Source organism: Rana temporaria, chromosome 5 (genome assembly GCF_905171775.1).
Source record: "Rana temporaria chromosome 5, aRanTem1.1, whole genome shotgun sequence".
Lineage (NCBI taxonomy): Eukaryota > Metazoa > Chordata > Amphibia > Anura > Ranidae > Rana > Rana temporaria.
Window position 1 is genome coordinate 79,229,984 of NC_053493.1, and position 22,704 is coordinate 79,252,687.

General features: G+C 42.8%; 1 protein-coding gene across 6 annotated transcripts in view; it reads left to right on the forward strand.

The window, feature by feature from the left end:
• PRKAG2 (protein kinase AMP-activated non-catalytic subunit gamma 2) overlaps positions 1 to 22,704 on the forward strand; it is a 389,724-nt gene that overhangs the window by 329,636 nt on the left and 37,384 nt on the right. For all 6 annotated transcript variants that reach the window (XM_040352741.1, XM_040352744.1, XM_040352742.1 and 3 more), the window contains 2 exons: positions 10,350 to 10,459; positions 20,980 to 21,061. In XM_040352741.1, coding sequence (XP_040208675.1) covers positions 10,350 to 10,459; positions 20,980 to 21,061 — 192 coding nt within the window. The remainder of the gene's footprint in view (positions 1 to 10,349; positions 10,460 to 20,979; positions 21,062 to 22,704) is intronic.

Consider the following 22,704-nt stretch of genomic DNA (forward strand, 5'->3'; position numbering starts at 1 on the left):
ATATTCATACTCTGTTCTATTTCTAGACTTGTAAAGTATTCTTCTGTTCTGCTTGTAATGCTCCATTCAACAGAAATGAGACTGCCAGCTGCACCACCCTCACCCGCTAACCTAGATAGAGCCCGTCTCCTCTGGTATTCACAGGAATACATTCACTTTCGTCTAACCTGTCTAAGGTTTATTGTTTCTGTTCCAAGAAGTAAAGACACTTTATTTCCAATCTAATTAAAAAGCAGGAGCTTCTGAAATGGCTAAATACAGAATCCGATTTGTATCCGTCTCATGTGGTCATCCCTGTGTGCCCCTTGGCAAGTTGTGTGCTGTGAAATGCATTACCTTGCTTGGCTCGGGGTATTGGTTCTTCCTTTCCTGGTTCTGTGAACAGGTGATCATAAAAGCCAATATAAAACGACAAATTAAGATATTTCTACAAAAAAAAAGTATGAATTTTTAATGAGTTCCACTTTAAAGGTTTCCTTTGTTACCAGTGGCAGCGTGTCTTTTTACCTTCATTATGTGATGATCTCTTTGCGTTGGAGACTTGTGCCGCCTGTACTGAAGATCAGATGAATGTGGAGAATTTGCTGCTGACAGATTCTTGTTCAGCAGATGGCAGAGTCTCCGCAGCCACCTTTTTATAACAAGTTGCCTGTTATGCCATTGCCGGTGTCTTTTGTTTGGCTGTCTCATTAAAGTGGCATAGCCACTAGGGGTGCGCATCTTCACTGACCTCGCAATTCGATACAATTATCCTGTCCACGATTCGATTAGATTCCGCGATGCATCAAGATTATTGGGCTCGGTTTTCATCCAAAAAATTCAAGCAGTCAGAAGAGCTCAATTTTTTGTAATTTAATCTGTTATTAAAAAAAAAAAACGCAACACTCCCTGCATGTAGCAAAGCATAAACACGGCAGGCAACTTAAAGAGGAGCAGACTGCCCCAAAACACTACAAGAGAGGGTCAGAGACTGCAGACCTACTACAGGAGAGGGTCAGAGACTGCAGACCTACTACAGGAGAGGGTCAGAGCCTGCAGACATGATACAGGAGAGGGTCAGAGCCTGCAGACATGATACAGGAGAGGGTCAGAGCCTGCAGACATGATACAGGAGAGGGTCAGAGCCTGCAGACATGATACAGGAGAGGGTCAGAGCCTGCAGACATGATACAGGAGAGGGTCAGAGCCTGCAGACATGACACAGGAGAGGGTCAGAGACGTCAATGGAGAGGGTCAAAGGAGAGGGTCAATGACACGAGCAAGGTGTAGGGCAGCGGTCGGTTTTAGCTGTGCCGCGACACCACTGCCGTACTAGCTTTCTGTACTAACCATCGGTTTGGACCGATCGGGCAGCGGGCCATCGGTTTGATTTTGAACCTCGGTCCATTCTCATCGGTTTTGTCCGACCGTGTGTACGCGGCCTAACGAGTCACATGACATCGGGGAGGGAAAATGGCCAATTGGGCCCCATTTGGACATTTTTCATTTGAGGGGACATCAATTTTACACTGTTGGACCCCTTTCACACTGGGGTGGGGCCCATCGGCAGTAAATTGATGCCAGCGGTACCCATTAATTTCAATGGGAAGGAGCAGTGGAGTGGGATGCTGCTTGCAGGACTTTTTCTAACGCCCTGCAAGTGCATCGCCCCAGTGTGAAAGCACTCGGGCTCTCACACTGGGGCTGCAGGGGAGGCACTTTTTAACCCAAAAAAGCCCCAGTGTGAAAGGGTTCTTATAGACGCTGTACACTTTTGCGCAAACCAATCAATATGAAAAATATGTAGAAGAATACGTATAGGCCTAAACTGAGGAAAACATTTTTTTTTGGGGATATTTATTACAGCAAAAAGTAAAAAAATATTCATTTTTTTTCAAAACTGTCGCTCTATTTTTGTTTATAGCGCAAAAAATTAAAAACGCAGAGGTGATCAAATACCACCAAAAGAAAGCTCCATTTGTGGGGGGAAAAAAAGGATGCCAATTTTGTGTTGGAGCCACATCGCACGACCGCGCAATTGTCAGTTAAAGCGACGCAGTGCCGAATCGCGAAAAGTGACCTGGTCATTGACCAGCAAAATGGCCCGGGGCTGAAGTGGTTAAACGGGTTGTTGTAAATTGCTTGCTAACACGTACACAGCTTTGTCCTTATTTGAGTTTTCCTCAGAGTTGCTTTTTGTTTTTCATTTTTAGATTTCTTTGGAGAATGTGATTAAGTTACTCGTACTTTGTTTAGGATTCATGTAACTTAAGGTTTAGCTACCTGTCCACATAAAAGGTTTCTTGGAGGTTATATGCTATTGACAGATACAGTTCCTTTGATTTGTAACCAGTATTGTATGCTGAGATTGACCAAAGAAAGACCATACTGTTTTTTGTACTTTCAGGCTCTCTTCGATAAGTTTAAATAAAAATTATTGAAAAGAAGGATGATCTGATTTATAAATTCAAGTCGTTTAATTGGCGTTTTTCTTTATGGTCTGCTAGTGACACTTGAAATCTCTCTTTATAAATGTTTTCACTCAACTTTCACCCAGAAATCACAATTTTTTTTCCAGTTGAATCCAATTATAAATATGAGTGAATCTTGGGTGAACATTCATAAAGAGATCTCTTGTTTTATTCAGGAGGAAAACTTCTGTATGTAACAGAAGTTAACAGTTCTGTTGCGATTTCTTTCTTTACTCTTAGTTTTATGGGCAAGCAAGATATAAAGTGATCTTTTCCATGTAATAAAACCAGTTTGTATCCTCTGTAAATGGATTGCAGGCATGTTTTAATACCCTGGGAACAAAAACAGTGATGTTAATTGCTCGCAACTATGGTAATTACAGGCAAGCAATGCATCTGTGGATTGAGATTTTTCCATTAACAAGTCTTTGTCATAATGCAGATCTTTTTATATCGTTCTGCCTTTTAAACCTGTGTGCAGTTGGCTATTTAAGCCTGCACACTGCCTGTAATGTCAGTCTCCCCATTAATTTTATATTAAAGGTAAATAAAATATAAAAATGGTCTTGCACAGAGAAGCCCCGATCCTCCTCTTTGGTCCTGCACTATCATCCGAATTCCCGATTCCCAAAAGTAGTTCCTGCACTGTCAAATTGCCCCCGAAGTCTCGCTGCATTGCCGGGTTAAAATTGTCGAGTTCAGCTAAACTCTCATGATTTCTAACCCGCAGCAATGTGAACCTAGACTAAATCACATTTCAGGTTTAAAATACTGTACCACAACCCCAAGCCAATCATTTGGCTCACAGATGTGGTGTGCTTCAATTTATCTCAATGGGTGATTATGACAGGTGGTGCCGCCTGCAAAACTCTGCAGGTTGGATTAATATTACCTTTGCACCCCTCCAAATCCCCCTAACCTCAATCTCCTTTCACTGGGGCCCACTCTAGGCTACCCTCTTATTCCTCTTTTGATATTTTTGACACTGCTGAATTTTCAATTTGACGTCATTTAAAGCGGGAGTTCACCCGAAAAAGTTTTTTTAACATTAGATTGAGGTTAATTTTACTAAGCAGAATCGGGTGTTTTTTTTTAAAATGAATGCAGTACTTACCATTTTTAGAGATCGATGTTCTCTGTGGCTTCCGGGTATGATCTTCGGGACTGGGCGTTCCTATTTGATTGACAGCCTTTCAACGGTCGCATACAGCGCGTCACCAGTTGCCGAAAGTAGCCGAACGTCGGTGCGGCTCTATACGGCGCCTGCGCACCGACGTTCAGCTACTTTCGGGAACTTGTGACGCGCTGTATGCGACCGTCGGAAGGCTGTCAGTCAAATAGGCACGCCCAGTTCCACAGCCCATACCCGGAAGCGGCGGGAGAACATCGATCTCTAAAACGGTAAGTACTGCATTCAATCTAATGTTAAAAATAGATTTTTTGGGTGAACCTCCACTTTAACCCAATCTGACAACTCGAGGACTTATCATTACTGCACAGTTTTACATATTTTCTTTCGTAACCCAGTGCTTCCATTATTGTGGTGCACTTGCTATTGGAAAAATAATAAGAGTCATTAAATAATAAAATTGCCTTTGCTTCACGACCATGGCAAGTGTACAGCCCTGTCCAGCTGTAATGTTAAAATTTAGGTTGGAAGCCATATGGGTAGTAAGAACAGATGGCTGAATCCCCCAAGAGCCCCTAGTAGTAAAAAGAACTGCCACTTCAAGACCACAGTTCAGGACTTCTTCATACACATGATAAAAATATAGGTAGTTTTTGTCAGTCAATGGGCCTTCCTGTGAAGGGTGACAATGCTATTTCACCTTCAGTCGCCTGTACAGATGTGTCCTTACATTTACGGAGAAGGGGTTTGGCATTGTCACTGCCGATTTTTAACCCATCCCTGCCAACCCCACACCCTGTGCCCGGAGGACACGATGCAGAGTGCCCACTTGGATTCCACTTAGACCCCTTTCACACTGGGGTGGCGGTCGTGCTTAAACGCTGCTCGTTTTAGCAGCATTTTAGTGCTCTTTTTAAGTGGCAATTTTCGTCCGTCAGCGTGGTGCTTTTAACCCCCGATAGCAGCCGGAAAAGGGGTGTTAAAAACGCCCGTGTTGCGGCGCTTCGGAAGCGCCTCTCATTCATTGCAATGGGCAAGGGCATTTTGGTAGGGCTGTATACAGAATAAAGAATGACATTTACAGAGGGAAGATTATGAGTAGAAATCGTAACACTTGAAGGAAAACTTTTACTTGTACTAACTCCATGTAGACAGTGTGTAACTGTGTATATAGTGGCTACTGAACTCGGAACTCAAGTGCTGCAAGACAAGTTGGCAAATGACAATGGCTCCTTCTGTTCTACATAACCATCACAGGAAAAATCCAATTTGTAATTTTCACGCTGAATATATGTAACCAAGATGGAGAACCAGGACAAGCACAGAGAAGAGCATACGTAATTGTATATGAACCAGACACGTAAACTGGTGCTTGCAAGGGCATGGAAATGTAAAATTTGTGTTAATGATTGCTGTAGGAACTAATGACAGGATGAATGTTGGTGTAGACGTCTACAAGCATTGTAAACAAGTCACTTAAGCTTTCTGCTTCCATTTAGTAACCCGCATTACTGTATTCTGCAGCTGAATTTAACTCTTGCTTGTGATCACTTAACGGAACACTAAAGGTTCGTTTTTTATTAGATCAATTGATTGCTGTAAGCTAGAGCATTTAAATATCACTTACCTCGTTTTTCCTTTTGACCTCCAAAATACAGTATTCCAGGTTTGAAAATGCCATTTCCTGTCTCTCCTCTTCTTGCTTTCCACCAGCATCTGAGCCGTTTTGCATGGTGGAAAGCAGAATGTGCTCACCCCCTCCCTATGACTACAGCCCTGTGTGAAGATGCTCTCTTATCCCTCACAGGCATGGAGGCTAAGCCTAATGGCAACTGTAGATCCCATTAGACCGTGATGTAGCAAGAATGAATGCGCACCGCAAACCAGGAAGTCAGTGAGAATAATGATTCAGGAGTGACGGAGGTGAATAAAACAGATCGATTTCAACAGGTATCAAACTAGTTATAATGCAAAACATTACTTTTTACTTTATCAGCTACTGTCAGACTTTAATTTAAGAGGAAAATATTTTTGTCTTTACAACCCCTTTAAAGCACACCCAAAAGCAAAACTTTTTTTGTATTGGGTGGAGTCGGGGGAAGTAAAAACCACAATTTTTTTTTTTTTGCAGCCATTTGTCACATTAGAGAGCCGCTTCCTATCTTGTAGACATAAAAGTAAGTGAGAGAAGTTTGCTCTCATGTGAGGGATATATACTCTTAGCTGTCACAGGAACAAGAGTCTCTGTCGGAAGATTTGCCCTTCTATTCCTGTTCTGGTAGAAATTTTTTTTTTTTATTATTTACCCTCACTGGCAGTTGTAAGCCCTTACATACAGTATAACCATTAAGTGACTGGCCTCAGGTGATAGAGATGAAACAAATCCTCCTACATAAGTTGTACCTGTTGTTTTTTCTTCAGATCTTTCTGTACATCCTTCTAACATACACAGAGCAAAGTATTTTTCTCAGCACTAGAAGGCAGAGGGTGGGGATCTGATGTCACACACTGCATAGATGGAGCACAGAGTTCAGTGAAACCTGAAACCTAAATGGTGCCAATCGACACATCCCTCTTTACACAGGATCTTAGGGAATTATAGACCCCTGCTGTGTGCTGGAGGGAAGGCTGCTGTCACTGGGGATGCTATGGAGGTGGCCTGGACTATTATCAATGATGCATGTAGATCGCAGAAGGAAGAGACGGCAGAGAAAAATGGACAGGCTAGTACACACTATAGAAGGATATGCTTTGTTCATTTTTGATATTAAAGGTCTACAACCACATTAACTACCTCCCGCCCGCTGTATAGACAAGTGACGGCGGGCGGGATGCTCCGTTGTTCTGGGACGACATCATATGGTGTCGTCCCAGTCTCACCGCACTTGCACGGCGATCGCGGGCGTGCTGTGTCACTGGAATATGATGCAACCCCAATTTTGGTAAAGAGCCAATGACGCGGCTCTTTACCCATGTGTCCAATCACAGCTGATCACATGTAAGCAAGGAAATGCCGGCGATCAGCTCTCCTTGCCTCACACTGACAGAGTGTGAGGGAAGGAGGGCCGATCAGCAGCATCTCCTCACAGGGGAATCCTGTACAGTTAATCGGGGCCCTGATCATCAGTGCAGCCTCAACAATGCCCATCATTGAAGGAGAAATATTACTTATTTTACCAAATTTTCTAAAAGAAACTAACAAACGTGTTTGTTTTTTTTTTCCTCCAAATTTTCGGTATCTTTCCATTTTTTTCACAAAAAAAGTAGTAATTAAATCCCACCCAAAGAAAGCTCCACTTGTGTTACAGTGTTGGGTACAGTGTTGCATGACCCCGCAATTGTCATTCAAAGTGTGACAGCGCCGAAAGTTGGCCTGGGCAGCAAGAAGTGCCCTCTATTGAAGCTGTTAAATATGGTAGCTAATACAATGATTTTACACTCGTATGCCATACACACATAAATGCTGTTTGAAGGTGTAACGGGCAGAAAAAATGCAGCATAAAAGTATATGATTGTGTGCAGAAGGCCTTAAAACCTGTGGCTCAGTTTAAAAAAGCATAAAGGAACTACTAGTGGATGCCGACATCCTAAGCCCCTAAAAATTACTGGGTAACTTCATTTTGGGTGTCCTTACTTTTGAGGCCACCTAGTAGCCATGGCTTCTCGGTGCCTCATTTACCGCATAGCCGCAGTAAAGGTTTGCCACCAGGTTGGTAAACTTGTTGCTAATGTTATTAGTAGAAAAAAGACCACAGGGCCAATATTTTTCCCGGAAAAAGGTGGCAGCCCTAGAGCAGTGGTGGTCCCCCGATTCCTCCATTTATTGTCAGTGTTTGGTTGTAGTACAGACTTTTAAAGTAATATCCTTTATTGCATTCGAGGATAACATTTGTTGCTCCCCTTAGCAGGCAGTCAGGCCCAGCATGTTATGTTTTTAGAGTAGTATGTGGGGCTGTATCCAGGAGCGTTCAGTCAGCAGGCCCTGCTCTCACAGTCTGTTTTATTCCTGGATATGACACCACAGAGTGAGAGAACGTTTTAATATTTAAACTGCCATGCTTTTCCTCAGGGGATTAGGCTGTGTACAGAGTGTGAACCTTTTGATGTGCAGTGTTAGAAGAGGGCTGCCGAGCCTAGCATTCATTTTCATATATATATATATATATATATATATATATATATATATATCTATATATATATATATATCTATATATCTCTATATATATATATATATCTGTGAAGGACACGTTTTTGTACACAGCACTTCATTTAATATCGCTTCTGACAGACTGCATGCGTTCTGATATAGGGTAAAAGAATTGACATGTGAAATTGCCTGGAGAAAAACGAAACGTATGACAAATAATCACATTACTGCTAGAGAAAGCGATGGGCTAACATGGCTGACTGACAGCAAGTAAGATGCACTAACGAGCAAGCCATTCTCTACATTCTCGTACATCCATGCAAGGGCAGTGTTTGTTTACAAGGGCGTATCCAGAACTCGCTAGGCCCCATAGCAAAACTTTTATTGGGTACAGGAAAAAAAGGTTACATTTGTATTTATCAGTGGATTAAAGGGGTTGTAAAACAAATAATAATTCATAAGCATCCTTTACCTGCAAACATTCCTCTTTTCACTTCCTCATTGTTCGTTTTTGCTCAGAAGTTGCTCTATTTCTTCTCTGTTCACTTCCTGCTTGTCTGATTGTAACTCACCACCATGATGGGAGGGTTTACTGCGGTGGTCAGTAGCGTGCTCACCCCCTCCTGGGAACTACATCTGTGCGGCAGGACGCTCTCTACGTGTTAGAGACTTCAAGGAGGTGTGAATTACTGGGCGTGCCGCAATGCATACTGGGAAATGTAGTCCTTACATGAACGAACGCCGCAAACCTGGAAGTGAATGAGAGAACATAAGCTAGAACGACGGAGGTGATATAGATGAAGGAATTTAATAGGTATTTACTCGTTTTTTAACAGAATCATTACACTATTCTGTCTGTCTACCTTGCAGACATTCATTTTAGGCAAAAACATTTTTTCCTTTACAACTCCTTTAAGGAAAGTGGTATACAGTCTGGGCAAGTTATTTCTACCTGGGTCAACCTAGGTCTTTGGGTCAACTTGGGTCAACCTAGGTCTTTATGCTAGGCAGGTCCTTACCTGAACTTTTACCAGGTGAAGATATCAGATTAAAGGGAAAATCAAATGTTCCATAAGACTGGACAGACCTAAAATGCAAACAGTATGAAGGATGAAAGAAGACAGAAGCCAGGCAACAACAGACTAGAAACTTAGGGCCAGATCCACAAAAGGGATACGCAGGTGTATCTACTGATACGCCGTCGTATCCCTGTTTCTATCTATGCGACTGATTCACAGAATCAGTTACGCATAGATATTCCTAAGATCCGGCAGGTGTAATAGTTTTACACTGTCGGATCTTAGGATGCAGTACCTCGGCCGCCGCTGGGGGCATTTCTCGTCGAAATTCCGCGTCGGGTATGCAAATTAGCACTTACGGAGATCCACGAAGCGGTTTCCCTTCGTGAAGTCTCCGTAAGCTGTTAGTTTGCAAACGCAAAATTAGGGCTACTTTTACAAAGTGTAAAGTTAGTACACCATGTAAAAGTAGACCCTTCTTTCCCACGACGCTGTCCAATTTTTTTTTAAATTTTTATTTTTCCCCGACGCAACTTTTTTTACCCTGCGCGATTCACAAAACTCGGCGTAACGTAATTTCGCGCAAAGCACGTTGGGAAAATCGCGTCGGGAGCATGCGCAGTACGTCCGGCGCGGGAGCGTGCCTAATTTAAATGGGACTCGCCCCATTAGATTGGGCACGCCTTGCGCCTGACGGATTTAAGTTACACCGCTGCAAATTTCCAGGTAAGTGCTTTGTGGATCGGGCACTAACTTGGGAAATTTGCGGCGGTGTAACTTAAATGGGAAAAGTTAAGTTGCGCCGCCTGGCTGTGGATCTGCCCCTTAGAGTAAATAATCGTGCTGCAGTGCACATACTACATCAGCGGTGTTGGAATCCAGTCTAGATAACCATTAATGATGTACAGGGCATGCAGTGCCTTGTGCAATCATACAAGACATGACATGTAGAAGCAGAAGCTGAAAATATGACCAAAGATGAGACTTGCCAAGCATTCATCAGTGCGGGACACGCACAGAATTTAACAGATTACCCATTTGTTGCTGTCAGTTGTTGGAGGAGAAAGTCTTCCACTAATCTCTTCCTCTGCAACTCTGAAAAAAGGCCATTGAATTCAGAGAGTGGCAGAGGAAATGAGTAGTGGCGCGGACTTCCGCTGCCAGATTCTGTGTTTACAAATGACAATTTGTGATTGGATAAGCTCTCCGATTCTATGTGGGTCCCACACAGCCCTAGCAATCCAGCACTTGCCTCCACACCACCAAAGAGTTTTTTTGTCGCTGTGTTGACTTGGAATTATCTGGCACTGTTTTATATGTACAAGTGGTCTGGTGGACCTGGAGGGATGGGGGCTGATCGTAATGATCTTATGACGAAAGATGACCAACATCCTTATACGTGTGCCTTTAATTTGGTTTGCTCTTGCCATGTTTTGGCAATCTAGAGTATATGTGTGTGTGTGTGTGTGTGTGTGTGTGTGTGTGTGTGTGTGTGTATGTATATATAATATATATATAATAAAATACTCTCTGAAATATTATTATTTTTTTCTATACATTTTTTACATATGTAAATGTATTACAAGTGCTTTTATGTTTTCCAGCTGTTGAAGTATCGGAGAGTGACATATACATGCGCTTCATGAAATCACACAAGTGTTATGACATTGTGCCCACCAGCTCCAAGCTTGTTGTGTTTGACACTACGTTACAGGTGAGATCTTCTAAGGCCTGCTATTGACAGCATTAATTATTGTACCATTATGATTGAAACCGAACACTATTCTTAGAATTTTCAGTTTTCCCTAAAATGACTGACCTCTGTTATATAACACTAAACTTTTTTTTCTTCTTTTTTTTTTTCATTTTTTTTTTATACAGCTTTTGTCTTTTTTTTTGTTTGTTTTTCTTCCCTCTGCTGTTAAATAAACTACCCATGCAGTGGGCCTCTCCGCTGTCTCCCCTCACACTGCATTACACAGAGCGGCATCAATTCTCTTCTTCAAGGCTCCTTTTTCGTCTCAGTCCACCACCATAGGAAGCCGCTTCTTTTAAGGGCACACCTGTGTGTGCACTTCCAAGGCAGGTTGTGTGCGTCTATAGACACACACAGTGCAGCTTGGCCCCGCCCTCCACTCTCTTCTCACAGTATTTGACTGACCGCAGCAGGAGCCAATCTCCCCCACTGCTCTTGGCCAAGCTGGTGAGATCAGGTAAAAGGGAGAGAACAGATGCAGCTGGGCATGGTGCTGGATTAATACAGGACTTGGGTAAGTTTTTAGGAAGGGAGAGCGTGTAGAAAGTGACAATTTTACCTTGCTACACACCTTTTACCTTGCTACACACATTTTACCTTGCTACACACCTTTTACCTTAAAGCGGTGGTTCCGCGGTATATCTTTTTTTTTTTTTTTTTCCCTGTAATTCCCAGGTCTTACCTTTACTCCCGCACTAACAGGATGTCCCAGACGTTCAGCCATCCGATGCGCTGTAATTTGTAAAATTATATCTTAGATTTTTTTGTAGATGTACGTTTCCATCTTACCTGTGGGCATTGTGAAGCCGACAGGGTCTTCTTCCGGGATCGGGCGAATGCTGGCCTCCCAGCATTCACCGCTCGTTCCCGCGCATGTGCAGTGTTGACGGCGAGCGTTGCCGTCAACACTACATGGTTGCCATAACAACGGCCGGCGTGAGAAGATGTTGCGCGATTACAGCAGAGCGCGTCGACAGAGGAGTTGCCGAAATTAGAGTGACAGGACGGGGGAGAATGGACTAACACGCCCATTCCCCGCTGGAGGAATTGATTGACAGGTGGGAAGATCGAGCAGGAAACGGGTAAGGAGCGCTCAAAAAAAAAAAAAAGAAAAATCGTCTGGTCAATGTTTTTTACCAACAGTGCAACTGGTTAGATGTTGTCAAACAGGGTGAACCACCGCTTTAATGCAATGAATGCATTCAGGTTAAAAAAAAAAAAATTCCACCTTCAGAACCATCTTAAATGCTCATTTGGCAGACCATTCGCTGTTGAGCAAGGGCAACCAAGCTTCGATCCATCTATGGCCCAGAGCCACAGTTTGGAGACCACTGCCGTAGAGCATTGAAAACATGACGGTGGTTCTAATCCTTCAAATGTTCCATTCAAAACGAAAAAAAAGTGTAAAAAACAATGCAGGAATATACGATCAGAAATATTCACTCTGTTGCCATGCATAACCAAGACTGCCAGGGGAAGTACAGGCCGCAGACAATACCGCATGACATGCTGTATTGTTATACTTAAACTTAAGGAACAATTACTAGTATCTGGTAGCATTATTTGAACTTGGAGTGCTGCTTCTGTTCTTTTATCGTGCCATTATATTGTTTTTTTCGGACACACTTCAAACACTTGTTCCTGTGTCCTTCCTCTTATTCTGGAACAGCAGCAAACAGCGGAATTCCCTCTGCTGTGTTGTATAATGATACAAATTCTCTAATGACGTCAGAGCCTGTCTGCCTCTTAGCTGTTTATGTGGGCTTATGGGTCAAAGTTTATATTATGGCTTGTGCAGAAATGAACTACTGTACAAATCTTGGGGGTCCTTCTGTCTAGTCTTCAGCTATATTACATATAGGAAGTGAATTATCACATGTTATCTGTTCTTGTAGTGGGGACACAGTATTCTAAATTGAAGAAGCTGAGGCAAATAGATGTTAAACATTATAAAGGATGAAAAGGGTTACACATCGTTGTGTTTTTTCTTACATTTCAATAAAAGTTTTTAGAACCACCGCACAACTTATCAGTCCCGTCAGACTTGACTTCTCTGAGTTTTGCCCCTCAATCAGAGATAGCTAGAGGTGGTTGTTGTCCTATTCCTGGAAAAAAGTTCTAGGTCTTATCTCTGTGTCAGATGCTACACAGAGGTGCACTGTAGGTTAAACGGGGATCCTAAAGCTTAGGTTCACACGGAACGAAAATCGGCTGAAAAACGGTTGGTTCAGGAGTTACCGTCCAACTTTTAGCCCGTGTGTACAACTCCTTGTCTGACAGAAGCTGCGCTCACGACCAGCTTCTGTAAAACCGGCATCTGATCAGCGAGCTTTGATCACTGTGTTCAGGCGATGGGGCAGTCCCCCTGTTGGAACACAGTAGCTCAGCTGGAAGATTGCCGCACTACCATCAGATGTGTTCGTACGATGATTTTTAATTTTTTTTTTTTTCCCATTCAGTCTAGTGTACCGTGTACCCAGCATATAAGGTACTAATTTCTGTTTTTTCATTTTATTCTCAGTGTTCTGGGACGCCCTTAAATCCATGCTCCCTACTATGAAAATTGTTACTAAAACTTGTAGGGTTGTGCTTTGCTTAAAGTGGAGGTTCACCCAAAAACGCAATTTTTAACATTAGATTGAGGCTCGTTTTGTGAAGGGGAATCGTGTTTTTTTTTTAAATCGAAGCAGTACTTACCGTTTTAGAGATAGTTCTTCTCCGCCACTTCCGGGTATGGGCTGCGGGACTGGGCGTTCCTATTTGATTGACAGGCTTCCGGCGGTCGCATACAGCGCGTCACGATTTTCCGAAAGTAGCCGAACGTCGGTGCGCAGGCGCCGTATAGAGCCGCACCGACGTTCGGCTTCTTTCGGCTACTCGTGACCCGAAGACCATACCCAGCGTCGGAGAAGATCTATCTCTAAAACGGTAAGTACTGCTTCGATTTAAAAAACAAAAACACCCGATTCCCTTCACAAAACGAGCTTCAATCTAATGTTAAAAATAGTTTTTCGGGTGAACTCCCGCTTTAATATGCATGAAGGTGAAAAAAACACCTGGGAATCACGGGCCCCCCGTTTTACTTGCCTGAGCCAGTTCACCTGCTCTGTACGTCACCGGCGTCCTCTTCTCCACGGAGTCTCTTCATTGATTGGATAGATTGATGGCAGCACAGCCATTGGCTCCTGTTGCTGTCAATCAAATCTAACGATGTGGCGGGGCCGAGTCATACACTCGGCGGCTATGAACGCCAAGTGTATGAAACGGGAGCGTGCCCGCAACGTAACCCCCTCGGGGGAGAGCTTTCCAGAGGGCTTTTAGCTATTGCGGGGAGGAGCCGCGTGGGACCCGAGAACAGGAGGATAGGGCCCACTCTGTGCAAAACGAACTGCACAGTGGAGGCAAGTATGATATGTTTGTTATTTAAAAAAAATTAACCTTTACAACAACTTGAATGCATTCTGCCGAAGAGGAGGAGCCAGGAGCGCCACCGGGGGGCCCCAGAAACACAATGGAAACTTTGAATTGAATGTAAATACCGTCCCTTGTGCTGATTAAAAACATTTTTATATATATATATATATATATGTATATATAATATAATATGCACGCTCGCATATATATATATATATATATATATATATATATATATATATTATGGGCTGTGGAAATTAACTATTAATTCATTGATTAATCTTAAATTTTTTTTTGATCGATCAAAATTCTTTTGATCAGTACTCGCCTCTCTGCCGGCTTCCAGGCCTTCAGGGAGTTCCGGCGGGGCTTGCCGTGTCCATCTGAAGGGCTCCTTTGCTGTGCCTTCATATCTGCATGCCGGTGGGACCTTACTATCTGCCACACGCAAGGGCTGTTACACTTCCCTCTATCAACCTGGAATTCTACAACCATCCACTGGGAGTTGTGATAGTTCCCTTCACGGGACATCTACATGCCGACGGACTGATGTTAACCTCTCCTCATCTGGATTCAGCAGTGGTATCATCGTACACATTTTTATGCCAGTATCATACTATTCCCAATCAAGCTCTGCCTTTGTGTGTTTTTGTATCCTGCTATCCATTTGTCCAGTGGTTGGTAGCTGCACTGGGAATCAGCCTGCAAGGAGATCAGCTAAAAGTAGTTGGATCTGTATGTGCGTTATAATTAATCGAAATTAGTCGATCGATAAAAAAAAAACCGATTAATCGAACACAACATTTTTAATCGGTAACATCCCTAATATATATATATATATATATATATATATATATATATATATATATATATATATATATATATATATATATATATATATATATATATATATATATATATATATATATATATATATATATATATATATATATATATATATATATATATTGTAAGATGGGGGTTGTTAGCTCTTGTGGTAGATGCGTTTTTCCAGTGATTCAAGCCTGTCAGGAACTGGATTTAAGGGCATGGTAGCCCATTTTTATTAAAAGGAAACAAAATTAAAAGGTTCCTCACGCAGAGGGGGTTCTTCTCCATCAAATACACAAAACAAAAAATGCTAGCCCACCTGGCTCTCTGTAGCAGTACTTCTGCACTTTATCCTGGTCACCCAGACCAGCGGACTCCTCAAGCCTCTCTGACTTCTGGGGACCTCCTGTCTCTTAATGTGGAGCTGTCTCCAACTGGGAGCCATGAGGTCTTCCCACACTCTCATTATAAAGGGCTGTGCTCTCCTGAGCACACACCCTGCTGGTCATCCATAAAATCTGGATACAGGGTTGGAGCTCCTGTCCCGCCCCAGACACTGTGGAATCTCCAAACTACAGAGCCCCATGTCAAAATACCAAAACCTGGAGAAAGCTGCAAAAGCAGTCTTCTGCAGTCCCTCAAAATTTACACTCGCCTGCTCGCATTTTGCGAGTGCATTTTGAGGGCTGGCGAGTGTGGGCTGCCTGGGAGCAGGGGGGCGGAGGGGGCGTGCAAGGAGTGAATATAGGGGAACTTGGGAAGAGAGAGGAGAGTCGCGGCCGCCACCGAGCGTGGGGAACATAACCGCTTTCAATTCAATAGGGGGTAACAATTTAAAAGAAATAAGTTCTTGATCCTTACAGAGATATAAAGAACAATTTGCCGTCAAACTGTAGCCATGCTGTGTTAATCAAGCCCTGAAATTTAGAAAATGGTTATTACATCAACATGTAACTGTGTTGCATAAATGTTTAAAATGTTGTTGGGAACACGCTTACACAATAGTAGTTCTGTGTGCAATAAATATAGCTCTATATACTTATCTAGTTACTAATTTACTTTTAAATATGTAGGCAGTTTTCTATTCTTTTTGTATAACTTGTTAATAATCATACTAGTTTGAGAGTGTTTACGAAAACATTTTTTTTTTTTTTGCGTAGGTCTGTAGCCATAGCAAACTGCCCCTGTGATGTATTATTTTCTGGTTTACTGAGGTACATTTCAGTTTTCAGTAGCACTTTTGCTATAGATCTGGGTGCAGATAGCAGAACAAGTACTTATAAAATGTACTGCTTCTAGCTGGTTGGAGCACGAATAGTGTAGTAATAGTACAGTGTGCTCGTAGGGCACAGAATTCTAAAGAGAGGATGGGTCTTTATAGACCGATTTCTTATTTGCAGCTTCGATTTGTACATAAGACCACGTTCTTTTTTTTTTTTTTTTTTTTTTTTTTTTTCCAAATAACTGTTTTATTAGTTATCACAGCCATATAAAACAGTACAAGAATCAAAGCGCAAAAGTACGCCAAAGTATCGAGAAGGGAAAGGCCTTCTTTGCAATTATCAAGAGACATTACAGCTTCAATAAAAGCATTACATTTGAATGGTAGTGCATTGTACTGGTTTTCTGGATTCCTATATAAAATGGCATAGAAATGTTTTTACTACAGAACAAGAAGAAAGAAAAGGGGAGGGAAGGAAGAGAAGAGTGGTAAAAGTAGTGGGGGTAGAGATAAAGGAGAGTAAAGGATTAAGGCTTTAGCTCCGACGTCAGCTTATGGTGGGTCCTCCCGAAGATGCCACAACTCCAGACCTATCCCGCATCCTAGTGGTCATTTTTTCCATGAGCTTGACATCCTTGACCCTAGCATAAAGGGCTTCTGGGGAGGGTGGGGAGCGCCGTTTTGCAGTTAAAGTGGAACTTCCCCTTTAAAGACTCCTCGCCCCCTTACATGCCACATTTGGCATGTAACACTTTTTGTAGCTGCTGACTTTTAATAAATATAAAAGGGCTGGAACTCCACTTTAAGGGCAACCAGGCAACGTGCAGCTGTGAGAATATAGGGCCAGATTCAGGTAGAATCGCGGCGGCGTAACATATCGTAGATACGTTACACCGCCGCAATTTTTCATCGCAAGTGCCTGATTCACAAAGCACTTGCGATGAAAACTACGCCGGCGTAAGCCCGCGTAATTCAAAGGGGCGTGTGCCATTTAAATTAGGCGCGCGCATGCTCCCTTTTGAATTACCCGCCGTGCTTTGCGCAACGTAATTTTTTCGAACGGCGACGCGCATAGCGTAATTCCGTATTCCCGGACGGCTTACGCAAACGACGTTCATTTTTAAATTTCGACGCGGGAACGACGGCCATACTTTATACAGCACGTGTGCTGTGTAAAGTTAGGGCACCCAAAACGACGACTAACTTTGCGACGGGAAACTAGACTAGCGGCGACGTAGCGAACGCGAAAATCCGTTGTGGATCGCCCCAACTCCTAATTTGCATACCCGACGCTGGTTTACGACGCAAACTCCCCCCAGCGGCGGCCGCGGTACTGCATCCTAAGATCCGACAGTGTAAAACAATTACATCGGATCTTAGAGATATCTATGCGTAACTGATTCTATGAATCAGTCGCATAGATACTCTGAGAGATACGACGGAGTATCTGAGATACTCCGTCGTATCTCCGCTGTGAATCTGGGCCATAGTAACTAAGTAACTTCTTATGGGGTTTGGCTAAGACCACATTCTTTCTGTGACCACCTAGGACTGAAGGGCTCTGGCAGTTTGCAGGGTAATACTTTTTCTATCACATTGATTCACAGAAATACTATTTTTCTGAACGCATATATTTGGTAAGAGAGGATTTGTTCTTAAACCTTTTTTTAATGAGAAAAACTAGACGTACAAAGTAATCGTTTGAAAAAAGTGGTTGATATTTGAAGTGATACTAAAGTCTAATTTTTACTTTATTTTTAAAGTAACAAACATGTTTTACTTACCTGCTCTATGCAGTTGGTTTTGCACAGAGCAGCCCAGATCCTCCTCTTCTCGGGTCCCTCTTTGGTGTTCCTGGCCCCTCCCTACTGCCGATTCCCCCCATAGCAAGCAGCTTGCTATTGGGGCACCCGAGCCAAGCCACTGCTCTGTGTGTCCATTCAGACACAGAGCCTGGTTTGACCCCTGCCCCCTCTCTCTTCTCATTGGCTCACTGATTTTGATTGAGGCCATTGAGGAGGGAAAGTCCCGAGCAGCTGAGGCACTCCTGCAGCATCGCTGGATCGAGATGGGCTGAGGTAAGTATTAGGGGGGCTGCTGCACACAGAAGATTTATCTTGTATCTCATAGAGTGCATTAAGATAAAAAACCTTCTGACTTTACAACTACTTTTTAAAGTGGAGTTCCGGGCACACTTTCACTTTTTATATATAAATACCCCTGTAATAAACACAAGCTTAATGTATTCTAGTAAAGTCAGTCTGTAAACTAAGGTCCGTTTTGTTACAGCATTTAGACACTTTATAAAATAGAAATTGACTGGGGCCATCTTAAGTGTGGGCATCATGAAGCCAGACTGTATGACTTCCTGGATTTCAGCCTTGCAGATCTCGCACATGCTCAGTGCTGCACAAGCAGTGTCAGATCAGGTTTCAGCACCTGTGCTGTCCAAGTCACATGATTCTTCGAGACTGGGGAGTGCACAGACTCCTGGAAAGTTACACCCACTACATTCCCAGGAGTCTGTGCGGTTTAGGTTAGAAAGCTTAAGCACCTAGGTGCAGGAAGAGGGAAGATTAACTATTCTGCCTAGCAACAACACTTTGAAGGCATCTAAAAAAAAAAAAAAAAATTCTTAAAGGACTAATGAATTTTTTTTAAAACTACTGATGTAATGTTATATTTATGGGTGGAACTCCACTTTAAGGTGGAATGTGTTTTATACTTATTCTCCTAAAGTATTTTCTACTTCACTAGCTTTTGTATCCCTTTGTTTCCTTTTACGTGGAGATTTGCTGCTTACAAGGCCCATCCTTGCTTCCCATCCCCTTGTGACACCACCCCATTTACAGGAGCATGGCTATCCCCTGGGGGTGCTCCTTCCTAATATAAACCAACAATTTATGATGCCAACACGTACCACAGGTGTCTGCATTAGCAAAACACCACATTTCTAGGCACTGCCTCCTTCTCAGTCCACCCCGCCCACTATTGCTAATTCTACATATTGCAACAGTGGGAATGTATGACAGCAGGAGTGTCAATCCAAAGTGCCATGGCCCAGTGTTTTCCATGGCCCAGTGCTTGCTGGGGTCTGTACTTTAAGGCTGCATTCACACCTCGGCGTACTAAATCGCTGCGTTTTGTCCCGCGAATTGCGGCGACAAATAGCAGCGTTTTGTACCGCGATTCGCGGCGACAAAGCGCCGCGATTTAATGCAGCCCTCACCCCCTCTATGGAGATGGTTCACATCTCCTATGCCGAAAGACGCCTGAAAAAAAGGTCCAGGACTTTTTTTCAGGCGACAGGTGTTCAGCGTGGAGATGTGAACCATCTCCATAGAGGGCAATGTTACATCATACCTCTGGCGTGTCGGGGTGGCAGCGGGCGTCACACTACAGGCGACAAAACGCCTAGGTGTGAATGGGCTCTAATTGGTCAAAGTTGTGTGTCAGACCAATGCACAAAACCAGCATTAGAGGTTGAAAGGTATGAGAACTTAAAAAAAAAAAAACATATTTGGGAAAGAACTTTTGGGAAAAAAGCTGCGTAATAAAACTATTGAGGAAGTGTAGTGCATAAATCTTGTTATTGTTACTAAAGTTTGGTTCTACTTTTAATTTGATGACATGGATTCCTCATGTGAAGATTTTCCATCAGTACAAATGATTGAATCATCATCTGAATTGGCTACCTACCAATCTGCTAGAATGTGCACTTTGTAATTTACCTTTGATAAATTGCATAAACATTTGTGAGGTGCCAATAGTGTCAACTGATACTGGCCATACATGCAGATCACTCATAGGGCTAGGGGCATATTTCCGGTCATAGACACGCGTTTAGATAAGATGATTAATCATACCTGATTAACGCAGTAGCTGTTTAAGTTCATCTTCGAACATCTGATAACTGCCTGATATCTCAGGTTTGTTGGGTGATATTTAAACAGAATACAGTGCTGTAAAGGGTATATTTTAAATTAAAATAATAAACATGGTATACTTACCTGCGCTGTGCAGTGGTATTGCCTAGTGCCAAAAATGTTTAATGAGGTAAATATGCACATTCCATGGTAGATCGGTGGCGAGAAGTCCTGTTACATTACTGTACCATTTAAAAATTGGGGACTGAAGCAGGTAGCTTCAAGCAAGCCTGGATGCAGTCTGCTGTTTTTTTTCTGTAAAGGGAATACATTCGGGGACCTTGTTGTGCCTGCTCTCAGGAGTTTGTATTGGTTAGCTATAAAAAATATCAAAAACGGTGCAGCACTAACAATTTGGTGTAAAAAGAAAAAAAAAAAAAACTCCATCAAAAGAGCCTTTGCAAGATGTTCAATAATTTATTCACCTTCAAACTGATCACACGGCCTCTTACCATAGTAATTTGACCCTCCCAAAGGAACGGTCAAACAGCACAGTATGAATTCTTGGTTAACCTAAGGAGCCTCAGATATGGATAATACACCCAAGCAGCACTCACACAAATTCTCAAATCTATCTGATCAAGCGGTCAAAAATACTCCCAAGACATGATCAGAGGAAAAGGAAGGAAGCATCTCGGTGTAGTAAAATTAGTAACCAACATTTATTAAAAGCATAGCACTCGCATTTAAAAAAAGTAAAATCAGCATGTCATAAATACAGATGTGGTGTTTCCAACTAACAAGATGGCTGCTGCATACCAGTGCATGATGACGTCACACATTGTGATGCAATCCTACGCGTTTCGTCATCAATGCACTGTTTTTGATATTTTTATGTTCTATATTGTTTCCTACAATATTGTGCTAGCTGCTTTTGTATGAGTTTTATGATGTTTTTGAGCCCAAGCGCAACTATTTTTCCTGTATCTTTATTGGTTAGATATCTTTGGGAACAGTTGGAGGGAAAGAGAAACTCTGAGTACCCAATAGATTGTTTATATGTAAGATTTGTGCTTTCTGTAACCAAAATGTTATATGTTTTCCTGCATGAACTTAACCCTGGTGTTAATATCTCTGCCCTGCAGGTAAAGAAGGCATTTTTTGCACTGGTAGCCAATGGTGTACGAGCTGCTCCATTATGGGAAACAAAGAATCAGAGTTTTGTAGGTGAGTGTACCCTATACAACTGTAACCAGTGCCTAGAAATTAGAAGAGAACCACTAACTATGCATTTTATCTATGACCTGTTTTTAGCAACATTCATCCATCTTGCCTAGAAAAGCAGCTCTGTTTAGTGTCATGTTTTAGCACCTCTGGCCCTGATGGCTGCAGTTTATCACGGGGTCCCTGTAGTATCCCAGTGATAATAATAGAAACACATGCATTAGTGTGATGCTGGTGGGGCTTCAAACTAGGGTTGTCCCGATACCTATACTAGTATCGGTGCCGATACCGAGCATTTGCCCGAGTACTTGTACTCGGGCAAATGCTCCGATGCCTAATCCGATACTTTGTCAGGCACCTCTGCTTCTGTCCCCCGCCGTGTCCAGCTTCTGTCCCCTGCCGTGTCCAGCTTCTGTCCCCCGCCGTGTTCAGCTTCTGTCCCCCGCCGAGTCCAGCTTCTGTCCCCCCGCCGAGTCCAGCTTCTGTCCCCCCGCCGTGCCCAGCTTCTGTCCCCCCGCCGTGCCCAGCTTCTGTCCCCCCGCCGTGCCCAGCTTCTGTCCGCCCGCCGTGCCCAGCTTCTGTCCGCCCGCCGTGCCCAGCTTCTGTCCCCCCGCCGTGCCCAGCTTCTGTCCGCCCGCCGTGCCCAGCTTCTGTCCGCCCGCCGTGCCCAGCTTCTGTCCGCCCGCCGTGCCCAGCTTCTGTCCGCCCGCCGTGCCCAGCTTCTGTGTGTCCCCCACCGCATCGGTCCCCCGCAGTGCTCGTGTTTCCCCCGTCGTGCTCTGCTCCGGTCCTCCGCTCCCCTCTGTGTACCGCTTCTGTCCCCCGCCGTGATCTTCCCCCCCTCTCTGTCCTCGATCTGTCAGGTTGGAGAGCGGAGGAAGGAGCCCTTTTCTGAATGAACAGTGATTTTTTTTTTTTTTTTTCTTTCAGTGATCACTGATTGTCCATTCATAACTGAGCATAGTAACTGTGTTACGATGTCTCAGTTTATGAATGTAGAGGAGCCGCTGTCTCCTTTACATTCATCTACAGTGCAGTTGAGCCTGCAGAGAAAGGGACTGGGGAATCTGTGTCCTTAGTCCCTTTCTCTGTCTCAAAGAGGAGATATCAGGGGTCTGTTAAGACCCCCAATATCTCACCAAAGCCCCCCCAACAGGGCTGCTAAAATCAAAAAAATAATTGTAAAAATAATAAAGTTAAATAAAAAAAAGTGACACACTGACACTGCCCCCCCCCCCCCCAAAAGAAATCATTGTACAAAATATATATATATATATATATATATATATATATATATATATATATATATATATATATATATATATATATATATATATATATATATATATATATATATATATATATATATATATATATATATATATATATATATATATATATAAATATAAATAAATAAATAAATAAAAATAAATAAATAAATAAATAAATAAATAAATAAATAAAATAGTAAAAAAAAATAACTGACAGTCCAAGCGTCAGTACTGCATATTAGTGCCACTGTCAAAATAAAATTAAAAAAAAGTATCGGTATTTGGTATCGGCGAGTACTTGAACTCGGTCTAAAAAAAGTGGTATCGGGACAACCCTACTTCAAACCATCCACACACACTTCTCTGTGATTTACA